The 26,439-nt window shown below is 47.2% G+C and overlaps 1 protein-coding gene across 3 annotated transcripts in view; it reads left to right on the forward strand.

Moving 5' to 3' along the window:
* The window catches only part of PLXDC1 (plexin domain containing 1), a 74,319-nt gene that overhangs the window by 14,109 nt on the left and 33,771 nt on the right, over positions 1-26,439 (forward strand). For all 3 annotated transcript variants that reach the window (XM_028702854.2, XM_077917386.1, XM_028702857.2), the window contains exon 2: positions 8,339-8,502. In XM_028702854.2, the coding sequence (XP_028558687.2) occupies positions 8,339-8,502 (164 nt within the window). The remainder of the gene's footprint in view (positions 1-8,338; positions 8,503-26,439) is intronic.

The raw sequence follows: 26,439 nt of genomic DNA on the forward strand, positions 1-26,439 counted from the left end.
ACCTCTTGAACTTTGTGAAGAGTTTTCCTGGGAAGATGGTTGTACTGCATTTTGTTGTGCTCTGGCTTGGCTTCGTGTATAGGGGCGAGCTGTGGTTTTCTGGTCTGTGCCAGCCAGATCTGTGTAGGGATTGCAGGGGGGTGCAGCATCCGGAGGTGCCACCATGGTTTGGCTACTGGATGGTATCTGTAATTCATCTGTGGAGAGGGTCTGGGTTTGGGTCTGGTGTGGTTGATTGGTGATGGCGTTCTGTGTGCCTCTGGCTCTGGTGTCAGTTTTTGTGGGGAGGGCTAATTTCCAGATGTCTGGCAAGCGGGATGTGTCGTCACGCTTGTTCATGTTGTGAGGGTGTTTCTCTATCTCGATGGCTTCCATGATTATTCTCTTGTGGTGATGTTCCATGTTAAAGAGCAATTTGGAATCTGCAAAATTAATTTCATGTCCTGTTTCTTTCATGTGTTGGAAAAGAGAGGAAGTTTTTTCTTCTTTTTTGACGGCATTCTTGTGTTCTGCGATACGTGCATTTATTCGTCTGTTAGTTTGTCCAATGTACGTGGCTGGGCAGACTTTGCAGGGTATTTCATAGACCCCTTGGTTTTCCAACTGGATTTTATCCTTGGGGTTTCTGAGGATATTGGCTATTTTTTGGTTGGTGCAAAAGGCTGTTTTGATATTGTGTTTATGGAGGATTTTGCTAATTTTATCTGTAGTGCCCTTGATATAAGGAAGGAGGGCCATGCCATTGTTTTCTTCTGTGTCTTGGTTTTTGGGGGGTGTTTCTTTTTGGATTAGCTTCGTAACCCTGTTTTGCTGGTATCCATTGGCAATTAACACTGCAATCCCTACACAGATCTGGCTGGCACAGACCAGAAAACCACAGCTCGCCCCTATACACGAAGCCAAGCCAGAGCACAACAAAATGCAGTACAACCATCTTCCCAGGAAAACTCTTCACAAAGTTCAAGAGGTCAAGACACAAAGGCTTTAGCAACTAATCCACACCTAATGACCCACCTAAGTGGTACTCAGGATACAACTCAAGAAATCACTCAAGATATCCCTCAAGTAATTAAGAAACAAAAGAAGAAAAGGCACACTAGCCTGGGAACTTCCTCTCTGCCCAAGAACATTAGAGGCCACACCTCCTCAACAGTATTTATAGGAACTCAAACACTGAGATCCTGCTCTGTTCCAGTAACAAGAAGCAGAAAGCACCAGCCTGAAGATGACGAGTGAGACCTCGTCGAAACGTCGCCTAGACACCCCAACTTTTACACGGGAAGACACCCGAGGACACCAAAACCTGCATATATATATATATATATATATATATATATTCTACTCTTTTACTCTCAGGCTGTATACACACTATACAGTGGTACCTTGGGTTACATACACTTCAGGTTACAGACTCCGCTAACCCAGAAATATTGCTTCAGGTTAAGAACTTTGCTTCAGGATGAGAATGGAAATTGTGCTCCGGCGGCGCAGCAGGAGGCCCCATTAGGTAAAGGGGTGCTTCTGGTTAAGAACAGTTTCGGGTTAAGAACGGACCTCCTGAACGAATTAAGTACATAACCCGAGGTACCACTGTATTACGATTGTGGTGCTGAAGGAGGAGGAAGAGGCCAATGTTTTGCAGTTCCAGAGTAGGATCGGGGGGGGGGGGTTAGATCTGGTTTCAAATCCCCACTCTGCTGGGCCAGTTGCTTTCTCTCAGGCTAACCTACCTTGGAGGGATCTTGCTGAAGATCAGGCACAGGCAAACTCCGGCCCTCCAGATGTTTGGGACCACAACTCCCATCATCCCATCATAGTTTGTTGAGGGTTGCTAACTCGGTAAGGGGTAAACTACAGTGCCCATAATTCTTTGAGGGAAAGAATGTGCTTTGAAAGTGCTGCAAAGGTACAGTGGAGCCTCTTGTTATGTACCTCTCTGGATACGTAACTTTCAGGTTATGAACGCAGCAAACCTGGAAGTTTATACTTCCGGGTTTCGCCACATGCGCAGAAGCGGCGCCTCTGCCTACAGACTTTTCGGGTTGTAGATGTGCCCCCGGAACGAATTTAATTTGTATCCGGAGGGTCAACGGTATAGTGCATGCACAGGCTCAGGCTTGCACACTTAAAGGTAAAGGTACCCCTGCCCGTACGGGCCAGTCTTGACAGACTCTAGGGTTGTGCGCCCATCTCACTCAAGAGGCCGGGGGCCAGCGCTGTCCGGAGACACTTCCGGGTCACGTGGCCAGCGTGACATCGCTGCTCTGGCGAGCCAGAGCCGCACACGGAAACACCGTTTACCTTCCCGCCAGTAAGCAGTCCCTATTTATCTACTTGCACCCGGGGGTGCTTTCGAACTGCTAGGTTGGCAGGCGCTGGGATCGAGCAACGGGAGCGCACCCCGCCGCGGGGATTCGAACCGCCGACCTTTCGATCGGCAAGCCCTAAGTGCTGAGGCTTTTACCCACAGCGCCACCCGCGTCCCACTTAGAATCCTAGAATTGTAGAGTTACAAGGGTCTTCTAGTCCAACCCTCCGCAATGCAGGAATCTCAGCTAAAGCGCCCATGAAAGAGGGCCACCCAACCTCTGCTTAAAAACCTCCAAAGAAGGTGAAATATACTCGGAGTTGAGCGTGGATTTCATGCTCTTTATTCAGCTCATAGTGGTGAGGCGGAATGGAAGTTCCCCCAGAATGTCTGCTTTATATACATTATTTACCCAATGGGCCCCATGTGATTGGCTAATTCCGGGATTCACCTGTAGGCCAATCAGGTTGTGAATTCACTTCCACCTGGAGCTGGATTGGGGGGCTCCTGTGGACCAATCAGACTGCTGCATTCTGGACCCTATTGTTCTAGGACCAATCAGACTGCTGCCTTTTGGATCCTATTCAACTCAGTACATAACAGAAGGAGAGTCCACAACCTCCCGAGGGAGACCGTCCCACCGTTGAACAGCCCTTACTGTCAGAAAGTTCTTTCTGGTGTTTAGTCACAATCAACTTTCTTGCCGTCGGTTCGTGTCCTTGCCTTTGGAGCAAGAGAAAACAAGCTTGCTCCCATCCTCCATGTGGCAGCCCTTTTAGGTATTTGAAGATGGTTATCACATCTCCTCTCAGTCTCAGCCTTATCCAGGCTAAACATACCCAGCTCTTCCAACTGTTCCTTCACATCAGGCAGGACATGGAACACAATCTATACGTGACTATAATATTCATTTCATGTTTTAGAAATCAAAAGCGGACGCTTCCAGCCTTCTGAGCATTTGATGGCCCAGTATAATCCAGGATCAATTCATGTGCTCTATGCTTTTTAAAACCAGCTAGGCCTCTGAAAGTCTGATCTACAAAAAAGAAAAAGAAAAGGTTTAATTTCCATTACGGTGGCCTATTTTTCCTCCCACCCCTTGCCAAAAGCAAGTGTCCAGGGCCTGTTTCCATCGCCATACCACTCTGCATCAGTGCAAAACATCTGGATTCCCAGGCCCCTCCTGGAAGCCACAGCCTAAATGTAGCTTTGTGGAAGGAAGCAGGGCTAGGATGAATATATGCCATGGCAACCCTCATAAGAAGGAGCGGTTCCGGAGAGGAAGACCAGAATAACATGTCTGCTGTGTGACATTGGTTCCTTATTTCTAGTGGGCAGATATGGTAGCCAACGCCTTGATTTAAATTGGCACGCCACAGAAGACGCCTCTCTGTTACAAGGATTTGAACAGGTGACGGTGATGGGCTATATGGAACTGGCAGAAATGACCGGCAGAATCCGAGACCAGGGAGAAGAGTCGGTGGAAGAAGATTGGAAGAAATTTAAAGACTATCTACAGAAATATTGTAAAATTAATGAATGTTAGAATGATGTTGGATAAAAAGTTAAGTTCTTTCTAGCTATAACTCTATAAGGAATATGAAAAAAATTGATTATTAACAGGTAAAAATTTAATGTTACAATATTTTAAGATTAAAGACTAGGATAAACAAAGAGGGAAAGGATTTGCTGAACTAATAAATTGAATTGGAATACAAAAAAGGGAGGAGTGAGGAGGTCCGGGAAACAAGCAAATGAAAGATAAGTGATGGAAAGATGGAATTGTTTTTTAACTATTTTTATTTTGTATTTTTCTTTTTTCATTTTGTAATACTTTGAAAATTTTAATAAATATCTTTTAAAAAGAAAAGGATTTGAACAGGTGACGCACATGCACAAAGTTTTAAAAGCGAGCTCACAGTGTGTTTACTTCAGGCATCTTTCAATCCCAACTGTTCTCCAAGGAATTTAAGGGTAGCTTATGTTATGTACTGAAGTTCTCACCCTGGGCCAGCAGGGGGTACTTTAGATAGCTTTCACTCAGGTCCACATATGCAAATAAGGGATTGAAAGTGACGTTCGGTGATTGGATAGTTACAGAAAATGGTTACTGTTGCGTTCTAGTGGAGCTCTATATAAGCAGGCTGGCTGAACCCTTCAGTTCTGTTCTGTTCTGGCCTGTGAATAAACAAGAGCTGTTTGAAGAATCTCTGTGTCGTCTGATATGTTCACTCACAACTTAACAGCTTGCATGGACCCCTCACCGTGCGCTACAATTTTATCATCACAACAACCCTTTGAGGTAGGCTAGGCTGAGAGTGTATGATGAACTAAAGGTCATTCAATCAAGGTGGTTCCAGGCAACCGGGGTGTTTTTTCAGCATTTGTGGTGATTTGTTTGCAGGGAGGTTATATGACGTTGGGCCAAAGCAGGTGTTATCCCATTCTTTCCAGGGCATTTTCCTGTCACTTTCCCTATTGCAAAATAAAAATAAAAATCTGACCTTTTGGTGATTGTTATACAGAGTACCTTGGTTTACGAACTTAATCCGTTCCGGAAATCCGTTCTTAAACCAAGGTGTTCTTTCCCATAGCAGCGGGGGACTCAATTTACAAATGGGACACACTCAACAGGAAGCAAAACATGTTCTGATTCCAAGGCAAAGTTCACAAACCAAAACACCTACCGTACTTCCGGGTTTGCAGCGTTCTTAATCCAAGTTGTTCATAAACTAATCTGTTCTTAAACCAAGCTACCACTGTAATTGTGAAATCAGCTATAATTGTGCAACACAAATTGGATGGTGTTATGGTTGAATCCTACCTGAAAAGGCAGTCTAGAAGTGACCTATGTTTTGTGACTCAGTGGAGATTCAAAATCCTGCCTTTCATGGACTATATGAGAAAGTATTATAGTCAGATGAAATTGTGGGCCGGATTCGAGATGGAGCAGCTGTAGAAAAACTGTTAACTAACTGTATTGGAGGGATTTCTGTAATAGAGAAGAGTTTGATAGATAACGCAGTAGAAAAGGGTTTGAACGAAAACACACTGTGGAACTGTGGGCAGGAAGTCAGTTTATGAAACAATGTAATTATTCGATTTGAAGTCGTGAAATTTTGGAAATTTAATTTTAAAAAGAATACAGTGGTACCTCGGTTTAAGTATTCAATTCGTTCCGGAGGTCCGTTCTTAACCTGAAACTGTTCTTAACCTGAAGACCACTTTAGCTAATGGGGCCTCCTGCTGCCACCACGCCGCTGGGGCACGATTTCTGGTCTCATCCTGAAGCAAAGTTCTTAACCTGAGGTAATATTTCTGGGTTAGCAGAGTCTGTAACCTGAAGCGTATGTAACCTGAAGCATATGTAACCCAAGGTACCACTGTAATACAAAAAGGAGGTTCAAATCCTGGTCACTGACACACTAATCACTGTGATTATTATCTCACTGTCATTCTGAGAGGGTGCTTTTTAGATCATAATGTGACTTTTCTTATTTCAAAAGGTGGCAAACCAGAACTTTGTGCTTTGGAATGGGCCCTTATTTGCTCGGAAGAGTAAGATGAATTGCTTGTAAACCAGTTTCATTTAGAATGTTTAGTATCTGATAATGGCTGAATACATGTCGGCTGGGTATTGCCCTATCTCTTGTTGTAGCCAGAGTTTTAGTACTGAGAGATGCTCAACTCAGGAGAGGCAATTCATTGCCCCGCTTGCGGCCTTCTCAAGAGGCATCTTCTAATGTTCTTAACTCAAAATGTACCTTCAGACAACCTGCTTGCCGCAAATATATGGGGTGAGAGTGAGAAAGACCATCTGTACTTTCTCAGAGGCACTGTTGCCTGTCTGGTTGTTTTGCATGTTCTAGGAATAACCCCTGGCACCAAAAACTGAGTTTTAAAGTTATCGCCGAGTGTATTTATTTCAAACCAATGAAAGCCTTCAAAATCCTGTGCCAAGAAAAACCTTCATTTTGTAAGCTATTATTATACCGTGAATCATCTATACAGCGCATTTCGTAAACAAGATGCTTTGCAACTACTAATTGCCATTTATATAACGTTTTTTAATTTGCAAAGTACTGCATAGGCCTGATTAGGATTGTCCCTTTTAGCAACCTTCTGGTGTGGGTTAGTGCTATTCCCGTTTTACAGATGGGTGACTGAGGCCAAGTTGGAGCTGCCTAAGGCGCCCCAGTGACGCATGAGAGAGACAAAACCCCTTTGACGGGCGCCAAAAGCATTTTATAAAGGGCCCGGAAGAGGTTGGTGTGTGTGTGTGTCCAATACATGCCTTTGCTGCAAATCCATATGCCAGGGGTCAGGGACTGACTATGCCAGTTATTTCCAAAGGCTATGGACTTGGGGTTCCTTGCTTCATTTTCAGCTCTCCTCCATCCATCCCAGCATCAAATGTTCTGAACATCTGAAATCTTGGCATCCGGTCTGCTGTTGCTGCGCACAAGGGTCAATGAACTAATCCCAATCCCTGGCTTTAGGAAAGGAACAGAACAGGATGAGCGAGACCTGCAACATAATGTTGCAGTGCCAAGTTCCAATGGGTCATCACCAGAGACATACCTGGGTTCCTTTGGCAAGGAGCTTTCTCGGTGCCCCCGTGTCCCTTGAGCCCTTGACAGAGGAGCCGAGCCAGAGTGGAGAGACATGATTTTTGCACCACCACCCCGGCCTGCACCATTGGCAGGGGACCAACCTGGCCAACCCCTAGGTATGCCCCTAGCCCTGCCCTCCTTAACAATTTCCCATGCCAATCCTTCCTCTATCCAGTTTTCCATGTCCTCTCCTCTGCCAAAACAGCCAGGGTGCTTCCAGACGACTTGTTTATTGCGTGTTCATCCCGGTTCATTTCCATGGAGGTAAAGGTAAAGGGACCCCTAACCATTAGGTCCAGTCGTGGCCGACTCTGGGGTTGCGGCGCTCATCCCGCTTTCTTGGCCGAAGGAGCCGGCTTACAGCTTCCAAGTCATGTGGCCAGCATGACTAAGCCGCTTCTGGCGAACCGGAGCAGCGCACGGAAACGCCGTTTACCTTCCCGTCAGAGTGGTACCTATTTATCTACTTGCACTTTGACGTGCTTTCGAACTGCTAGGTTGGCAGGAGCAGGGACCGAGCAACGGGAGCTCACCCCCATCGCGGGGATTCGAACCGCCAACCTTCTGATCGGCAAGTCCTAGGTTCTGTGGTTTAACCCACAACGCCACTTTATTATGCATTCGCTCTGATTTCTTCGCAGGGAGGTTAGACGACGTTGTGTCAAAGGAAATGCATTTCCGGTGCATTTCTGCACCACTTTCATTTTTGCAAAGAGTCATAACTTTGGGGGAAGTGAGTGTGTTGTGCTGGACCTCCTGATCCAACTGCAATCGCACAACCTGGATTTCCCGGTATGTGATTGAATCCCACTGAAAAATAGTGACAGCTTGGAAGCACCCTGGCATTCCATGCCCACTGAGCATGCTCAGTCCTCATTGGGCGGCTTTGCACTTCTGCAAGCCTTGGGATCTCCCCTCCTGATACCTCCCTCTTGCCCATTGGTGGTCCTGTTTAGGCTACATAAGGCCCAGCACTCTGCTTGGAAGTTTGGAAACAGAAGGAATTACTGTATATCTCTGCAACAACCCGCCCCACAAAGCCATGCACAAAGGAAGACCTAAAGAACAAAGCAGCAGTTTTGGGGGGGATGGAAGAGCCATCTGCCCTTGTAAATAAATCTCTTGTGGTTCAGTGAGGGTCCTTTTGACAATGAAGGGCATTTAATGCACCCAGGTTTGGCTGGCAGGGAAGGAAGGTTTGTAGCAGGGTCATTCCTGCAGACAGCCTCACATCCCTCTCTCTGTTTTCCATCCAGGCAACCGAGAGACAGTATCAGAGTTTAAGGGCACAATTCAGATAGGCAGAAGCACTCACAGAGCATGGGAAGCAAGGCTGGTGTGGAATGTGGCCTTGTTTTCTCGGAGCCTTCCTCGTAAGCTAAGAAATCATTCTTCGCTTTTCTTCCTCTCCCTACAGCTTGGAGCCAGAGAGATGTCTCCGCGGTTGGGATAGAACCTCATTCCTGGGAGAGAAAGACGCGGGACACCTCGCCAAGAGACACGAGGACTCGGATCAGCGAAGATTTAATTGGCGGGAGCCTGGCTATTGACACTTTGACGGACAATGAGACACAGATTGTGGTGAGTGTCACATATAGGGAACAGCACGCGAGCCAAGGATGTGTCAGTTGGGCAGAAAGTTTTCAGACTCGAGTAAGCCTTGTTTACTTTGTGAAAAACATGTTTGGATCAGATAGGGCAGGGATCAGCCACTGGCAGCCCCCCAGGTCAATTCTGAACCGAAGTGTGGTGTCACTTGGGCTTTTATTTTATTTTGTATGTGTGTGTGTTTTAAAGATGTTGGGAGTTCGCTGTCTTACAAGAATTGAAGTTGCATTTTATTGCTTGCGTTTTGTATTTGCATTAAGCTTTGTGAGCTGCCTCGGGGCCCCCCCCTTTTTTTTTGCCCAAAAGGCGGACCAGAAACCCACTCTTAACTAGTTTTCTCCCCCACTACCTGAGAAAGCAGTTCTGTCTCTCCCGCCTCTCTCTGGTCCCCCAAAATTGCTCAGCAGATGGAGGTGGCAGCACAACAGCCAGGAAAAAAGGAAACGTCTCTTCTCACTCACAAGAGCTATTGTTGTGAACGCACAGGAATGTTCCTTGTTTTGATGCTGTGTCGCTAAACAAAGTGTAGCAAATATTGGTAGGAAAAGCAGAGGAGAGGTAGCACTGAGGAAGAGATTTCTGCACGTCACCCCAATCTTTGAGCAAGGTGAGGTTCCATTTATTCCAAGCGCCTTCCCAGGACTTGGTTTCCTTAAGGATGAAGGTCAGCAGAGACTGGAGAACCTTTAATACATACCATGTCCAGTGCTTTTTTTCTAGGGGGATGCAGGAGTACGCATACCCTTAAACATCATTGTACTTTTGTCCATTTACTGTATTTATTTTTCCTGATTTGAACTATAAAATGGTGATTTTCTTGAGTCAAATTGAGAGTACCCCTAAACATTTTTAAAGGAAAAAAGCACTGTATATGTCTTTAGGTAAAGGTAAAGGGACCCCTGACCATTAGGTCCAGTCGTGACCGACTCTGGGGTTGCAGCGCTCATCTCGCTTTACTGGCCGAGGGAGCCGGCGTACAGCTTCCGGTTCATGTGGCCAGCCTGACAAAGCCGCTTCTGGCGAACCAGAGCAGTGCACGGAAACGCCGTCTACTTTCCCCCTGGAGTGGTACCTATTTATCTACTTGCACTTTGACGTGCTTTCAAACTGCTAGGTTGGCAGGAGCAGAGACAGAGCAATGGGAGCTCACGCCATCACAGAGATTCGAACCGCCGACCTTCTGATCGGCAAGTCCTAGGCTCTGTGGTTTAACCCACAGCGCCACCCGCGCCCCATGTATATGTCTTTATTTACATGTATATAGAATCTGAGCATAGGAAAGAGGGGCTTGTAGCTTTAAGACCCCGACAGATCTCACTTCTCCATTAGTTACAGCTTTGGATCCAGCACAGAGCAATATATCTATGTCTCTGTCTCTGTATCTGTATCTGTATCTGTATCTGTATCTGTATCTGTATCTGTATCTGTATCTGTATCTATCCCCTCCAGCTTCTAGCATTCAGCTTTTCAGCGTTCTCACACACAACCTAGCAACTAGGTGGGGGGGGGGGGGAGCCCACCCATTAAGCCCTGGAGAGCACAGTCACTTGGTTGTAGCGATTGCAACCTAACGCATTTGTTGAGATGCACTTAAGTGACCAGCTAAAGCCATTACCTTAACAGAGGTTCACCAGCCTTTTCTACTGGATTCTAACACTTACTGGATCACAGGCCTGAAAGGGATGCAAGGATATCATGCTCCCCACCTCACATAACAATATCATGCAGACCAGGGACAACTAACTTCTTTCTTTTTAAAATTTATTATTATTATTACTACTAGTAGCTTTTGCTTTGGGACGCGGATGGCGCTGTGGGTTAAACTACAGAACCTAGGACTTGCCGATCAGAAGGTCGGCAGTTCGAATATCCACGACGGGGTGAGCTCCCGTTGCTCGGTCCCTGCTCCTGCCAACCTAGCAGTTCGAAAGCACATCAAAGTGCAAGTAGATAAATAGGTGGGAAGGTAAACGGCGTTTCCGTGCGCTGCTCTGGTTTGCCAGAAGCAGCTTAGTCATGCTGGCCACATGTACGCCAGCTCCCTCGGCCAATAAAGCAAGATGAGCGCTGCAACCCCAGAGTCGGTCACGACTGGACCTAATGGTCAGGGGTCCCTTTACCTTTACCTTTTGTTTAAGGAGCTCAGGGTGGTTTGTGTGCTTCTTCCCCTTTCTATCTTATCCTTACAACAACCCTGTCCATGCTGAGAGTTAGTGACTGGCCCAAATGTCACTGGTGAGCTTCATGGCCTCTCAAGTCCTCGTCCCAACACTCTAGACCAGGGGTAAGCAAACTTTTTCAGCAGGGGGCCGGTCCACCGTCCCTCAGACCTTGTGGGGGGCCAGACTATATTGGGGGGGGGGGGAGAGATGAACGTATTCCTGTGCCCCACAAATAACCCAGAGATGCATTTTAAATAAAAGGACACATTCTACTCATGTAAAAACACGTTGATTCCTAGAGCGTCCGCAGGCTGGATTTAGAAGGCGATTAGGCCGGATCCGACCCCCAGGCCTTAGTTTGCCTACCCATGCTCTAGACATTGCACCATCCTCCAGGGGCCACATGCCAGCAATGGACGTGGCCAGACATGGCCCACACTCTTGCATGTGCTTGCAACACAGGACACTCACACGCAGAGCCACTCATCGCAGAATCATAGAGATGGAAGGGGACGCGAGGGTCATCTAGTCCAACCCCCTGCAATGCAGGAATCTTTCACTCGAATCCATGACCCTGGGATGAAGAGTCTCATGCTCTACTGACGGAGCTATGTAATTCATGAAGATCGGCTGAAGAGAAGGGTTATCGCCCTTCAGCACTCATCAAACAATCGGCCAGTTTGATTTGGGGTTGGTTTGCAGCCAGGCAATGAATGGGCTGGGAAGGGAAGTTTAACCCTCACCCTGCTCAGCCCAGCACTATGCCTGCTTTCTCTTATCATATCGCCACCACCAAAATGGCTGGGGTGTTGAGGCAGGAGGTGTCATAAAAATTTGCTTGTGGCACTGGACCAGACCTCTGGAGTGGGGTTTGGCCACTCCTAATGTAGGCATTGTACTTTATTTCAGATGCATTACAGTGGTACCTCGGGTTAAGAACTTAATTCGTTCCGGAGGTCCGTTCTTAACCTGAAACTGTTCTTAACCTGAGGTACCACTTCAGCTAATGGGGCCTCCCACTGCTGCTGCGCCGCTGGAGCATGATTTCTGTTCTCATCCTGAGGTAAAGTTCTTAACCTGAGGTACTATTTCTGGGTTAGCAGAGTCTGTAACCTGAAGCATCTGTAACCTGAAGCGTCTGTAACCCGAGGTACCACTGTATTTGCATTGAGCCTGTATCCCCCATATACATATCCCTTGATGTACAGTTACTGCAAAGGCCACATTTTATCCAGTGTTTCCTAAGACTATTATGCCAAACACTTCCCTTTGTTATGTAAGCCCACTGAAAACTCTACGCCAAGGATATTTTTGGTCACATTTCATTGAACATAAAACTTTGTTTTGTTCTCTGCTGTTCTGGTCCTAAGGGACAACTTAGACGAGTCATTGGAAACCTTTACATTTTTATATATATATAAAAATAACCAACCCGTGTGGAAGGTTATATTACGATTGTGGTGCTGGAGGAGGAGGAAGAAGAGGCCACTGTTTTGCAGTTCCAGAGTAGGATGGGGGGTGTGTGTGTAGATCTGGGTTCAAATCCCCACTCTGCTATGAAGCTCTCTAAGTGACCTTAGGGCCAATTACTTTCTCTCAGGCTGACCTATCTTAGAGGAATGTTGCTGAAGATCAGGCATAGGCAAACTTCGGCCCTCCAGATGTTTGGGACCACAATTCCCATCATCCCTAGCTAAGAGGACCAGTTGTCAGGGATGGTGGGAATTGTAGTCCCAAACATCTGGAGGGCCGAGTTTGCCTATGCCTGCTGAAGATAAAGGGCTGCAGCTGTGAGATCCTTTGGATTTACAGTGGTACCTCGGGTTACATACGCTTCAGGTTACATACACTTCAGGTTACAGGCTCCGCTAACCCAGAAATAGTGCTTCAGGTTAAGAACTTTGCTTCAGGATGAGAACAGAAATCGTGCTGTGGCGGCGCAGCGGCAGCGGGAGGCCCCATTAGCTAAAGTGGTGCTTCAGGTTAAGAACAGTTTCAGGTTAAGAACGGACCTCCGGAATGAATTAAGTACTTAACCTGAGGTACCACTGTATTAGCTGCCCTGAAAGCACTTGTGGGTAAAGGCAGGATAAAAGTAAATAAACGGGTGTCATTTTCTCAGCCTAATTAGGCCCCACCTGAAATGGGATTCAGAATAATTGCTGCCTCTGACTGTGGAGAAATAGCACAGCCGTTGTGGCTAGTAGCCACGGACAGCCTCATACCTCCATGAATGTGTCCGCTCCTCTTTTAAAGCCACCCAGTGCCATCCCCGCCTCCTGTGCGAGTGAGTTCTACCGTTTAACTGCTGTATTTTTCGCTCTATAAGATGCACCAGACCACAAGACGCACCTAGTTTTTGGAGGAGGAAAACAAGAAAAAAAATATTCTGAATCTCAGAAGCCAGAACAGCAAGAGGGATCGCTGCGCAGTGAAAGCAGCAATCCCTCTTGCTGTCCTGGCTTCTGGGATAGCCGTGCAGCCTGCATTCGCTCCATAAGACGCACACACATTTCCCCTTACTTTTTAGGAGGGAAAAAGTGAGTCTTATAGAGCAAAAAATACGGTATGTGCTGTGTTTAACTAAGAATCCTGTAATGGTCTAATGGCTGGCAAGCAGAGGGAACGTGGAAAACTTCTGCTCAGACTGGTTGTGGGAAGGTTCGTGCACCTCTGTGATGCGTTGGGAAATGGAAAAGCTCAGGAGGTGCTTGATTGTAGCAGCAGAGAATTCCCCCGAGTGGCTCAGATCAATGGCGCATCGCTTCTGCGCTTTGGAATTAAGAGCGTGAGCCGTGTCTAGATGAAAGGGGAGCGAATTCTAATGAGTTGAAATCAATACAGATGCCCGGTGGGTGGGGTGGGGGGAGGACCCGCGATGCACACTTCAGTGGTTTGGCGCCAGCAATCGTAGCCGCAAAGTTTGCAGTTTGCGCACTCTTAGCTGTCAGCAGCTGGTGCAGAAAGGGAGAGGCTCAGCCTGATTTCAAGCCATTATCGCTTGCTGTGGGGCGCAGAGATGTAGGGGGCTTGAAGTGTTGACATGCCTGCACAGCTAGGATTTCAAGCTCAAGCACAGCAATGGGTCTTCCGCATGGGGAAAAAGGATTGCCGGTCCTTTTCAACCAGCCTCTGCAGCTGTGCCTTGAGCAGGAGCTGCTGGATCAGCGGAAATTAGCAGAAAGATGGAAACAAGGCCGCCCTTTAAAAGCGCTTTTTGTAAATGAGAATTCAGTACTCCTTTTTGGCTCTGAAAAGAGTTCCCCCAAGGCATGGGTAGGCAAACTAAGGCCCGGGGACCGGATCTGGCCCAATCGCCTTCTAAATCCGGCCCGCGGATGCTCCAGAAATCAGCATGAGTGGACTGTGTCCTTTTATTTAAAATGCATCTCTGGGTTATTTGTGGGGCCTGCCTGGTGTTTTTACATGAGTAGAATATGTGCTTTTATTTAAAATGCATCTCTGGGTTATTTGTGGGGCATAGGACTTCATTCTCCCCCCCCCCCTTCAAAATATAATCCGGCCCCCCACAAGGTCTGAGGGACGGTAGACAGGCCCCCTGCTGAAAAAGTTTGCTGACCCCTGCTCCAAGGCATGATTGAATGAATGAATGAATGAATGAATGAATGAATGAATAAATAAATAAATAAATAAATAAATAAAGCAACAATACATTTGAAAAGAACGTTCAACCCACCAAGAAGAAGAAGAAGAAGAAGATAAGATAAGCAAAACCGCAGCATTGAAAAGCATTGGGCTAGAGAACCAGACTGTGTTTGTTGGATTTCGTTCCCATTCAAAACAATGGGACAATGTAATCAAGTCGCAGTGATTTCATTGGGAACTAATGACTCGTCCACCCCATGCATTTGTGATGATGGCTGTGTGGTCTAGCATGCTCCCCTGTGTTGCTGCCATCTTGTAGTTTCTTGAGAAATAATTGCTGTTTGATGCATACCCCCTCAAACTGGCTTCTATCCGATCTGGAAGCATAAGCCATGGTCAAGCTGAGATGCGTACATTTGAGACAGTCATTGCACATGCTCAGATGACAGCTTACTTTAGCTGGCATGGGGAGGGGCATTGTAAGTTTGGGGAAACAAATCAGGTAATGTGCATTAGGCGAAGACATCCCTGCCCTCGCCGTTTATCTTCCCACCACAGTGGTACCTATTTATCTACTTGCCATGGTGTGCTTTCGAACTGCTAGGCTGGCAGGAGCTGGGACAGAGCAATGGGAGCTTACCACCGTTACGGGGATTCGAACTGCCAACCTTCCAATCGGCAAGCCCAAGAGGCTCAGTGGTTTAGACTACAGGGCCACCCGTGTCCCTGTACAGCGCATTTGAAGTACATGGCATCCCCCCCAGTGAATGGGGTACTGTAGTTTACCCCTCACAGAGCTACAATTCCCAGCACCCTGAACAAACTACAGTTCCCAGGATTCTTTGGAGAAGCTGTGTGCTTCAAATGTAAGGTGTGGATGTGACCTTGTGCAACTAACTTAGTCTGAATTCAACCTATGCAAAGCCTGGCAGGGCAAAAAAGTTATTATCCTCCTACCTGCAGAGAAAGGCCATCTTATCTTCCTTTGGGAGGGAATTCTGCAATTAGGGCTGCCACCAAAAAGGCCCTGTCCCGCGTTTGCACAAATCACACCTGCCTGGGTGACGGAATGCAGAGCAGGGCCTCTGAAGATAGCATAAATTGAAGGGCAGGTTCATGGAGATGAAGATTATCCTCTCCTCATTCTTGCAACTCAAGCTACAGCTGACAGTTTAAAAGTTGGCAGCCCTAGAAGACATCTCTAATCTATTCTAATTGGAGTCCCCAAAGTGGAATAAGTGATAGCAATCTGCACATAATTTTATTATGTCCTAAACTTAAAACATCTCTAATAAAGGCCTGGTGGACCTTCCCCCCCCCCCCCGGTCCTTTTAAAACTACCAGGAACTAACTCCATAGATGTCCTAGGCAGCTTGTCACCATAGCTGGACTCTTTTTAGGATTAAGAAATCTGCCCTGATGTTTAAAAAATGAAACCTACCTTCCTTTTGCTAGATCTGGGAGAAAAACAGGAGGAGGGAATTTATGCTGGAGGCAACGGCACCCCAGGAGGGCTAGGCTGCTGCCCAAGGCTGTTGGCTCAGAGCAGAATTCAGCAGGCTTTGCTGAGACATTGGCAGAGGCAGCATGCCAGCATCTCCCAAGCAGGCATTGCCAAGTGGAACTCAGTGATGGGTGGTTTTGAGAAGCCAATGGGTGTCTCCCCAGAATGGAGCAGGTCATGTATGGTGTGTGTCATGTGCCTGCTCATGGGTGTGACATTGGTAAGACTGATTATAGCTTCTTCGGGGGAAACCAGGGCCTCTGATTTCATTACTAAATTTGGGTCCTGCTCTGCTGCACTCGCAGTCCTGCTGCCGTTTCAACGCTACGCTCCTTTTCTCTCCTGACTTACCCCAATCTCCCTCTCCTGTACGTTGTCGCTTTTTGGAATGACGCAGCCCTTTGAATGTAGTGAAATGAAAACTCAGGCTTGAGGAAGGACCCGCCATGGGTGCTTTTTGAGGTGCCCCAGGAGCCAAGAGAAGGTCAAGCCATTTGGCAAACCCTGCTTCCCACTCATCTTTCACATTCATCAGTGACATTGCTTCTTATAAACATGGGGTGCATACTGTATACAGTGGTACCTCTGGTTACGTACTCAATTCGTTCCGGAGGTCCGTTCTTAACCTGAAACTGTTCTTAACCTGAGACACCACCTTAGCTAATGGGGACTCCTGCTGCCGCCACGCCGCCACTGCGCAATTTCTGTTCTCATCCTGAAGCAAATGGTTCTTAACCTGAGGTACTATTTCTCGGTTAGCAGAGTCTGTAACCTGAAGTGTCTGTAACCCGAGGTACCACTGTGTATAAAGGTAAAGGGACCCCTGACCATTAGGTCCAGTCGTGGACGACTCTGGGGTTGCGACACTCATCTTGCTTTACTGGCCGAGGGAGCCGGCGTACAGCTTCCGGGTCATGTGGCCAGCATGACTAAGCCACTTCTGGTGAACCAGAGCAGCGCACGGAACCGCCATTTACCTTCCCGCCAGAGCGGTACCTATTTATCTACTTGCACTTTGACGTGCTTTCGAACTGCTAGGTGGGCAGGAGCAGGGACCGAGCAACAGGAGCTCACCCCGTCACGGGGATTCAAACTGCCAACCTTCTGATCGGCAAGCCCTAGGCTCTGTGGTTTAGACCACAGCGCCACCCACGTCCAGACATTTAAAAAGCGCATTTAAGTGCATCCCCAATGCTCAAGAATCCTTGGAACTGTAGCTTGTCAAGGAAGTCGAAGCTCTGTGAGCAGAGCTTCCCCCCCCCCCAGCCCAAACTTGCAGGAACCGAGTTCCGACACCTGTCAGGTGGGCTGCACACTTGCCATTATAAGACATCATGGTGAGTTCCAGCATCTCTTTTTCTAAAAGAATAGCACTGTCTGCGAGGCTTAAACTACAATACCCAGGATTCTTTGGGAGCGGGGAATGTGCTTTAATTGTACGATGTGTACACGTATTGATATTAACCTGGCAGAGGTGAATGCTCTTTAAAACAAAGGAACTGGGGGGGGGGGCGATAATGAGGAATCAAAGAATCACAGAGTTCTGGAGTTGGGACCCTGAGGATCATTTAGTCCAGGCATAGGCAAACTCGGCCCTCCAGATGTTTTGGGACTACAACTCCCATCATCCCTAGCTAACAGGACTAGTGGTCAGGGATGATGCAAGTAGCTGTCCCAAAACATCTGGAGGTCAGTTTTCGCCTATGCCTGCAATGCAGGAATCTGCAGCTGCAGGAACCTGCAACCTTGGCATCATCAGCGCCGTGCTCTAACCATCTGAGCTAAATGTATGTTAATGGAATAACAAATAACCCATCTTCCTTTGCACAGGTATCAAATTATGTCCTTTGCTGAATCGGCTTGATACGGTCTATGCAAGCGTTTGCCTTTCACAGAACTCTTTGTCAGGCCTGAGAGCCGAAACTCTGTGTGCATCTGCATCAGCTGAAACCTTCCATTCCATTTTTTTGTGTGATCAGAGGTTATTTTAACTTGTTTTGTAGCTCCTGTCTTTTGACCAGCATAGATACCCTAATCTCCTTTCGTTTCTTGGAGGATTCCGGTTAAGTGACGCCTTGCAGGGGGAAAGAACTGATTATTCTTTTTCAGCTAGAAAAACGTAACTAGACTTTACCTTATTTCCCCTTAACGATCTTGCTTTCCCTCGATTTCCTCTCCCTCCCCTCCGCTTGTTTTCTTTCTCTCTCTCCTCTTCTTAATTCCTGCTGTAACCAAGTCAAGGTGGCGGATTGGGACATAGTCGTGATCCAGGGATGAGGTCATGATGGACCGCATGCTGAAGTGTGAAAGCAGCCAAGTCCACCCATCCCCGGCATTTGCTGTTTTCATTTGTTTTCCCCTCACTTATTTTATTGAGAACACATTTGGGAGCTTTGCAGCGTGTGAGTGTGTGTTTGTGCGCACAAAGGAGAAAATGGGCCAATATGGGTGGCGAGGACGACTGTCCAAGCACCCTTTTTGACATCTCACAGATGCTGAAGCAATGCTCATGTCCCACCTCACAGACCAGGGTTATGAGAAAAAAATGCTCCTTTTCCTTTATGGCATGGGTAGGCAAACTAAGGCCTGGGGCCCAGACGGTCTGGGAATCATGAATATAATGTGTCTTTTTATTTAAAATGCACCTGGGTTATTTGTGGGGCCTGCCTGGTGTTTTTACGTGAGTAGAATGTGTGCTTTTATTTAAAATGCATCTCTGGGTTATTTGTGGGGCATAGGAATTTGTTCATTCCCCCCCCCCCCAATATAGTCCAGCCCCCCACAGGGTCTGAGGGACAGTGGACCGGCCCCCTGCTGAAAAAGTTTGCTAACCCTTGCCTTATCAGGTACCCAAGAGCCCATATAGAGTCCTTTTGTAGGTTCTCTATCGGTAGGGGAAAATAGCAGAGGCCAACCAGAAAGTATCGAGAAGCAAAGCAGCTAGTAAGCCTGATCTTTATTAAAGCTGTTGTAACAAGGTGCTCCCCCCACACACACACACAAGGAGGGAGGAGGGACCCAGAACAAAGGTGTGTCCGCCCTTATATAGACTTTGAAATTGCCCACTCTCAAACTCCAGACCACCCCCAGAAACATCATACATACATCACAGAAGGGGTGTATCCCAGGATCACTTCCTCCAATATATCTTACATACATCACAGAGGGCAGTTTAAAGCAGAATCCTGAGTGTGTTGTTTATCTCCTGTCTCTGCCATTTACCTGATTGCATAATACTAATAATACTAATACTACTAAAATTTCTACTACTACTACTAATTTATTATTTATACCCCACCCATCTGACTGGGTTTCCCCAGCCACTCTGGGCGGCTTTCAACAGAATATTGAAATACAATAGTCTATTAAACATTAAAAGCTTCCCTAAACAGGGCTGCCTTCAGATATCTGGGTTTTGGCCACTCTTTTGTTATTAAAGGTAAAGGTACCCCTGCCCGTTCGGGCCAGTCTTGCCAGACTCTAGGGTTGTGCGCTCATCTCACTCTATAGGCCGGGAGCCAGTGCTGTCCGCAGACACTTCCGGGTCACGTGGCCAGCGTGACAAGCTGCATCTGGCGAGCCAGCACAGCACACGGAACGCCGTTTACCTTCCCGCTGGTAAGCGGTCCCTATTTATCTACTTGCACCCAGAGGTGCTTTCGAACTGCTAGGTTGGCAGGCACTGGGACCGAGCAACGGGAGCGCACCCCGCCGCGGGGATTCGAACCGCCGACCTTTCGATCGGCAAGCCCTAGGCGCTGAGGCTTTTACCCACAGCGCCACCCGCGTCTTTTGTTATTATAACTACTTAATTCGTGAATCCAGGTCACAGGCTCACCCTATTCACACCTTAAATGTGCCCTTAAGGCAGGATTTGTGAGCACAGAGACACCGGGGATATTTCCCATTTCCTTCAACCTTGCAGAGAAATATTTGAGGTCATTTTGAGAAAATGGTTTTAGGACTTTTCTGTGGGTTTCAGACATGTGGTTTACATATTTTTATGTGTTTGCTTGGTACATTTATGAACATCTAATATATATATTAGGGACGCGGGTGGCGCTGTGGGTAAAAGCCTCAGCGCCTAGGGCTTGCCGATCGAAAGGTCGGCGGTTCGAATCCCCGCGGCGGGGTGCGCTCCCGTTGTTCAGTCCCAGCACCTGCCAACCTAGCAGTTCGAAAGCACCCCGGGTGCAAGTAGATAAATAGGGACCGCTTACTAGCGGGAAGGTAAATGGTGTTCCGTGTGCGGCTCTGGCTAGCCAGAGCAGCGATGTCACGCTGGCCACGTGACCCGGAAGTGTCTCCGGACAGCGCTGGCCCCTGGCCTCTTAAGTGAGATGGGCGCACAACCCCAGAGTCTGTCAAGACTGGCCCGTACGGGCAGGGGTACCTTTACCTTTACCTTTAATATATATATTATTCAAATATTCAAATCACACATTCAAAGCTAAGTTGATGATCATATAAGATCATATATGATCTTAAAATTCTTATAACACCAGGCATACCTCAAGCTATTCATCTGAACAGAGGCTCTTCCCATATCTTAACCCCCAGAATTTGCAGTGTGTGTGTGTGTGTGTGCTAGGACTTAGCTTTGAATGAAGAGAATGCCTCTGGGTTTGTGCAGAGTATCTTTCCTGCACCAGTGATTAAGGGCAGCCATCATGGAGGTTCCCCATTAGTTGTGTAGGAAGCGCACTGCCCATCAGCAAACTCTAAGAGACAGGGGATATTGCCAAATTCACTCCCAGCCCCAAACAGAGCTGGCTCTGTTGCAAGGTGGCTGCTTCAGAGAGATGAGGAGCCATGTATGTGCCCTGTGCCCTCAAAGCCAGCCTGCTGCCCTCATATGTGATGGGAAATGCTGTCCCGTCACTAGTATAGAAATGAGGTTGAATTCCCAGGCTGGTCAGCTTCTCCATGTGGGATGAGAAGGGCCGGCACCATCTTTGCCTCAGGTGGAAAAAATTGTTGGGCTGACCCCTGCCCTAAGCATACAAACTGAATGCTCATGGGGGCAGGAGGTGAAGCGTCTGGAAGAAAACTAGCCCAGTAGTTCCTTGAGGGTCACAAATGGATGTTCTGCTGAATCCTGCGGGTGAATTAAGCTCATTGCTGCAAGTGAGCTGCAAGGCAAGGATTTTGGGAGGGCTATTCAGGCAGGCCAAAGCAAGAGGACAAGGAAGCCTGATATATCTGCTCTAGGGTGTGTGGCAGGGTCCATCAGTCTCCTCCGCAGCCTTGCAATTTGGAAATTCAGGGGCTTCCAGGCTAGTAGGGAGGTCCACCATTTTTTTTTATTTGCAAATTAAGCACTGTGAATCCTTACCTCCAGCTTCAGAAAAGCGATTATTTCTTTCTTCTTTTTTCAAGGGGGCTTTCCTGATCAAGTCCTCCAAGTTAATGCTCTTGCTTTGAAGCACGGCAGGGCAGATTCTGAAATTAACACCCTTTCCCAACAAGATTGGAATCAGGCTAAGAAAACAGCAGCCAAGCTGCTGAAGTCCTTCATGGCAGATCAGCCCCTGCTGTGAAGGCCACATGAATCTGTTGGTGGCATTCCAAGACAAAGTTTGGCTGGGATGGTGCTTCATTTCAGCCGGAGCTCAGCCGCAGGACCTCTTTGCAAGATGGAGTCAAAGTGGGTCATGATGACCCAGGGTGAAAGTGTGGGTCCAAAATCCCTGTTTGGAAAGAGGGGAATCATAATAGATGTTTAGAAGAATGAAGAGATAAGGGAGTCGTTCTGACTCAAAATAATAACAACCCCACACTTAACAACCTAATAACCTTGGGTTTAGCTCCTGAAATCTTTTAACAACAAGCAAACAAAAGCAGAACTTCTTGATGTCATGTGCTGTTAGCCCAGGAAATTCACTTGCACAGGAAATTGTGCTTGCTGCAAACACAAATTGCTTTTAATGAAAACTTGGAAGAGAGGTGCGTCATACACTTAACGGCCATGATAGAAGTGAAGGAAATAATTGAGTGTCGTGCTATGTTGAATGCTCCATCAGTGCACACATTTTAGTTTGCCAGTTTCAGGGGGTGCACAGGGTGATGGGGAGGGGGAAGCCCCATTGTGCAAGCAGAAGATCTTGTGCAGGGCCTCCGCCAACCATACTTATTAGGTGAATCCTGCCCACAATCTCCACTTTGAGGAATGGTGCAGTGGGTTAGTCACTCAGGGGTCAGCAAACTTTTTCAGCAGGGGGCCGGTCCACTGTATCTCAGACCTTGTGGGGGGCCTGACTATATTTTGAAAAAAATATATGAACTAATTCCTGTGCCCCACAAATAACCCAGAGCTGCATTTTAAAGAAAAGGATACATTCTACTCATGTAAAAACACGCTGATTCCCGGACCATCCGTGGGCCAGATTTAGAAGGCGATTGGGCCGCATCTGGCCCCTGGGCCTTAGTTTGCCTACCCATGGGTTAGTGCAGGCATGTCCAACAGGTAGATCACTGGACGTCTGCGGTAGATCGCTGGTAGATCATTGGCTCCCACCAAAGAAGCTGAACAACAGTGGCTCCCCTAAAAAAAGCTCAACATTTTACCTCCTCCCTGAAAAAAAACTGAACAACTTTGACCCGAACCCCCCAAAGATGGGTCTTCCTCCTTCCTAATAAAAGCTCAACAACTTTGACCTGAACCACAAAAAGGGGGTAGATCGTTGCCAGTTTTTAACTCTGTGAGTAGATTGCAGTCTGTTGAGAGTTGGCCACCCCTGGGGTTAGTGCATCTGGCTGTTAGCCAGAAGGCTGTTAGTTTGAGCCCACCCAGGGATGACTGTGGGCAGGATTCCTGCATTGATGGGGGTTGGACTAGATGACCCTCGGGGATCTCTTCCAACTCTGCAATTCAGTGATACCACAGTGATGGGGCTCTCCAGGCGTTGTTGGATTACAATACCTACAATATCTAACTGTTGGCATGGATTGGTTGCAGATGATAGATGACTGTGTCTAATAATGTCTGGAGGACCACAGGTTCCTCAACCTTGGATTGCCAGTCAACGGGCGAGCAGGTTCTTCTGGCCCTGCATATTCACCTTTCTGGATCCCATAGCCAGTCTTTGTTGGAAAACCGATTGCCAAATGGACCACTGGCCTAACCCACTGTGAGGTTTTTGAATTGGAGTAGTGGTTGTTTGGCTTATTAGAGAGCCAGTGTGGCGTAGTGGTTAAGAGTGGTGGACTTGTAATCTGGGGAACCGGGTTCGCTTCCCCGCTCCTCCACATGCAGCTGCTGGGGTGACCTTGGGCTAGTCACACTTCTCTGAAGTCTCTCAGCCCCACTCACCTCACAGAGTGTTTGTTGTGGGGGAGGAAGGGAAAGGAGAATGTTAGCCGCTTTGAGACTCCTTCGGGTAGTGATAAAGCGGGGTATCAAATCCAAACTCTTCTTCTTCTTATTATTAGTTATACCTTACCAAAAAAAGCCTCTAAGTGACTGAGTTAAAAGCCAAAAAGGCATAATGTGTGAAATTCAATTCAGTAAAACCATCCCTATTAATAACTCATACACAAACCAATCAGAAAAACAAAAACGTCAGCCGCAAGAACGCATCACCCAATAGGCAATCAACCAGCTTGTCAAGATCTGTCAAGTGCTTGTGAGAAGCTAAAAGTTTTTGCCTGGTGCTGAAAGGACGTTGATGATGGTGCCAGGAGGACCACACTGGAGAGAGCATTCCACAAGTGAGGAGCCACAACTGAAAAGGCCCTGTCCCTTGCTGCTACCCTCCAAAACTCCCCCAGAGAGCAAACCCAGAGAACTGCCTCAGATGAAGGCCAAAGTGGATAGGTTCATATTGGGAGCAGTACTCCAAAGAATATTGGTCTCCTGAGCTTTATAGCTTAACACCAGTTTAGAACTTTGCCTGGAAAGATCAATACTCCACTGAAATATGCTCAGAGTCGAGAGTGGATTTCATGCTCTTTATTCAGCTCATAGTGGTGAGGAGGAATGGAAGTTCCCCCCGAATGTCTGCCTTTTATGAATTATTTACACAATGGGCCCCACGTGATTGGCTAATTCCAGGATTCTGCTGTAGGCCGATCAGGTTGCGGATTCCCTTCTACCTGGAGCTGGATTGGGTGGCTCCTGTGGACCAATCAGACTGCTGCATTCTGCATCCTGTTGTTCTAAGACCAATCAGACTGCTGCATTCTGGATCCTATTGTTCTAGGACCAATCAGACTGCTGCCTTTTGGATCCTATTCAACTCAGTACATAACATCCCCTCAGCCATGAAGCCCATTAGGACAAATCACTGCCTTAGCTTAACGTATGCTGGAGATAAGTGCCAGTCACATCAACATATGGCACCCTGAGCTTGATGGAGAAGAGGTGGAATACAAATGTTAAGAAATAAATGGGAGGGGGGGCACCATCCAGTTCAGGTGAGGGGAACACTTGGCCCTCCAGATGTTGCTAAACTATGACATCCATCTTACCTGGCCATCAACCATGCTTGTTGGGGCTGATGGGAGTTGGAGTCAGGCAATATCTGGAGGGCCACAGCATCCCAACACCTGGTCTACTTCTTTGTAATACTGGTGTCACGTGGACGGAATCTAATAGGGAGGAGAGGCAATAGGCCAGGAGTAGAGAGCTGCCCATTTTGGATGAATGCTACATCTGCTGCCTTCAAGCCAGTATGGCTCCTTTTTTCTGCATCCTCAAATAAAGCTAACCGTTTAGCAGTGAAAGAGTTAACCAAAGCATCCCAGCAATTCAGTCTCAAGTGGCAGAGGTTGATCATGGAGCAACTGAAGGTCTGTTTCAAAAGGAGAGGGCCTGGTCCTTCCACCCTCCCTCCCAAAACAAGAAAATTAGGATTCCTCCTCCACCGCTCATTACAGGGAAAGAGAGTGATTTGCTGGAAAAAAATATTGAGGGGGGAGGGGAGAACCTCTTGCCACATTAAATGCTTCTCTATAAATAGAATTCCTATCCTTTTCCCCATCACCAGGTTTGAAAAAAAGTGGTCTCTTCGGGAGATATAACTAGATCACACAAATGGAAGCTATTTTCTGTTTTTCTCCCTCTCATTCTCTGCCCCCAAGCCGTTTAAAGGAGCAACGTCAAACAGTGGAGGCCCCATATGGCAGTCTCTGTTCATAGTTGTAGGCCAGCTGTCCTCAGTCTAGTGCCTTCCAGGTACTTGGGACTACAACTCCCATCAGCCCCAGCGAACACCCTTTGTCCTGTTAACCACCAGGCCGCACCTCTAGGTCTTCACCACTGGACAGAGGCAACATCAAGCTATAAGTTGCTCCACACAGATAAGAACTTCCCTTTCTTTTCTCATCACCTCAAACAAAGTGGGTTGCATCTAATGATAGTCTTGCTCAGAGCATACCCGTTGAAACGAATGAATCGGAGGTGGTCATGTTCATTAGCTTCACTAGGTCTACTCTGAGTAGGATGACAACTGGGTACAACCTCCCCCCCCCCTATTTTTAAATGAAATCATTTCACACATTTCCATTTGCCGGACATCAAAGTGTATGGTGATCAAATGATGTGTCTCCATGTATGGGTCAGGCCTCAGTTCTACTCTGATGTTCTGTTCGTAGGGCCAGCCCTACCATTAGGCAGAGTGGGGCATTCTCCCATTCTCCCTGAGCTAGCCTGATGCCCTGAGGCACACTGCAGGGTGTTGTCCCAACCACCAGTGTTGAAATAAGATAACAGCTGCCAGCCTGGTTGGATTCCATTGCATGGACTGGGGAACTTGGTCTCGGGCAGCAAAATTTCCTAGGGCCCGCCAGGTCAATTAACACATGAACCAGCTGGATCCTCTGCTGGATTTTTTATTTTTTTAAGTTTTACAATTCAACCGCAGAAAACGTTTACGTAAACCATGTCAGAATATTTATAGTTGTTGGCGATTGCACCATAGAATTCCCATAAAGAATTCTTCATAAAATGTTGTTTAATAGCAGCTGGTATGAGTTGATCTTGGACTGGTGTGATGCTGAACTAACCCTGTAACCCTATGCACACTTGTCTGGGAGTAAGTCTCATGGAATTATTATTATTATTATTATTATTATTATTATTATTATTATTATTATTATCATCATCATCATTATTATTATTATGGAACTCAGCTCCCAAATAGGCATGCACAACAGTTTCCCCTTGGACACAGAGAAGATTCTCCCTAACCCAGCAGAGATATTCCTGAGGATAGAATAGAGAACTACATAGAATAATTAGAAATACATAGAATATATTTCCGGGGAATATGGGAGGTGGTTAGAAGAGTGCAATACCAGGGTAGCCTGATGCAGAAGAAGACAAGGCTTCTGCAAATTCTTAATGCAATCTGCAGCTGCTGAAATTCTACACAGCTGTTAAAGGTGCAGGAGCCCTGACCTCTTTTTCATCCAGTGTGGTGTAGTGGTTAAGAGCAGTAGACTCGTAATCTGGTGAACCGGGTTCGCGTCTCCACTCCTCCACATGCAGCTGCTGGGTGACCTTGGGCCAGTCACACTTCTCTGAAGTCTCCCAGCCTCACTCACCTCACAGAGTGTTTGTTGTGGGGGAGGAAGGGAAAGGAGGTTGTTAGCTGCTTTGAGACTCCTTAAGGGGAGTGAAAGGCGGGGTATCAAGTC

The sequence above is a fragment of the Podarcis muralis genome, chromosome 13 (genome assembly GCF_964188315.1).
Source record: "Podarcis muralis chromosome 13, rPodMur119.hap1.1, whole genome shotgun sequence".
Taxonomy (NCBI): Eukaryota; Metazoa; Chordata; class Lepidosauria; order Squamata; family Lacertidae; genus Podarcis; species Podarcis muralis.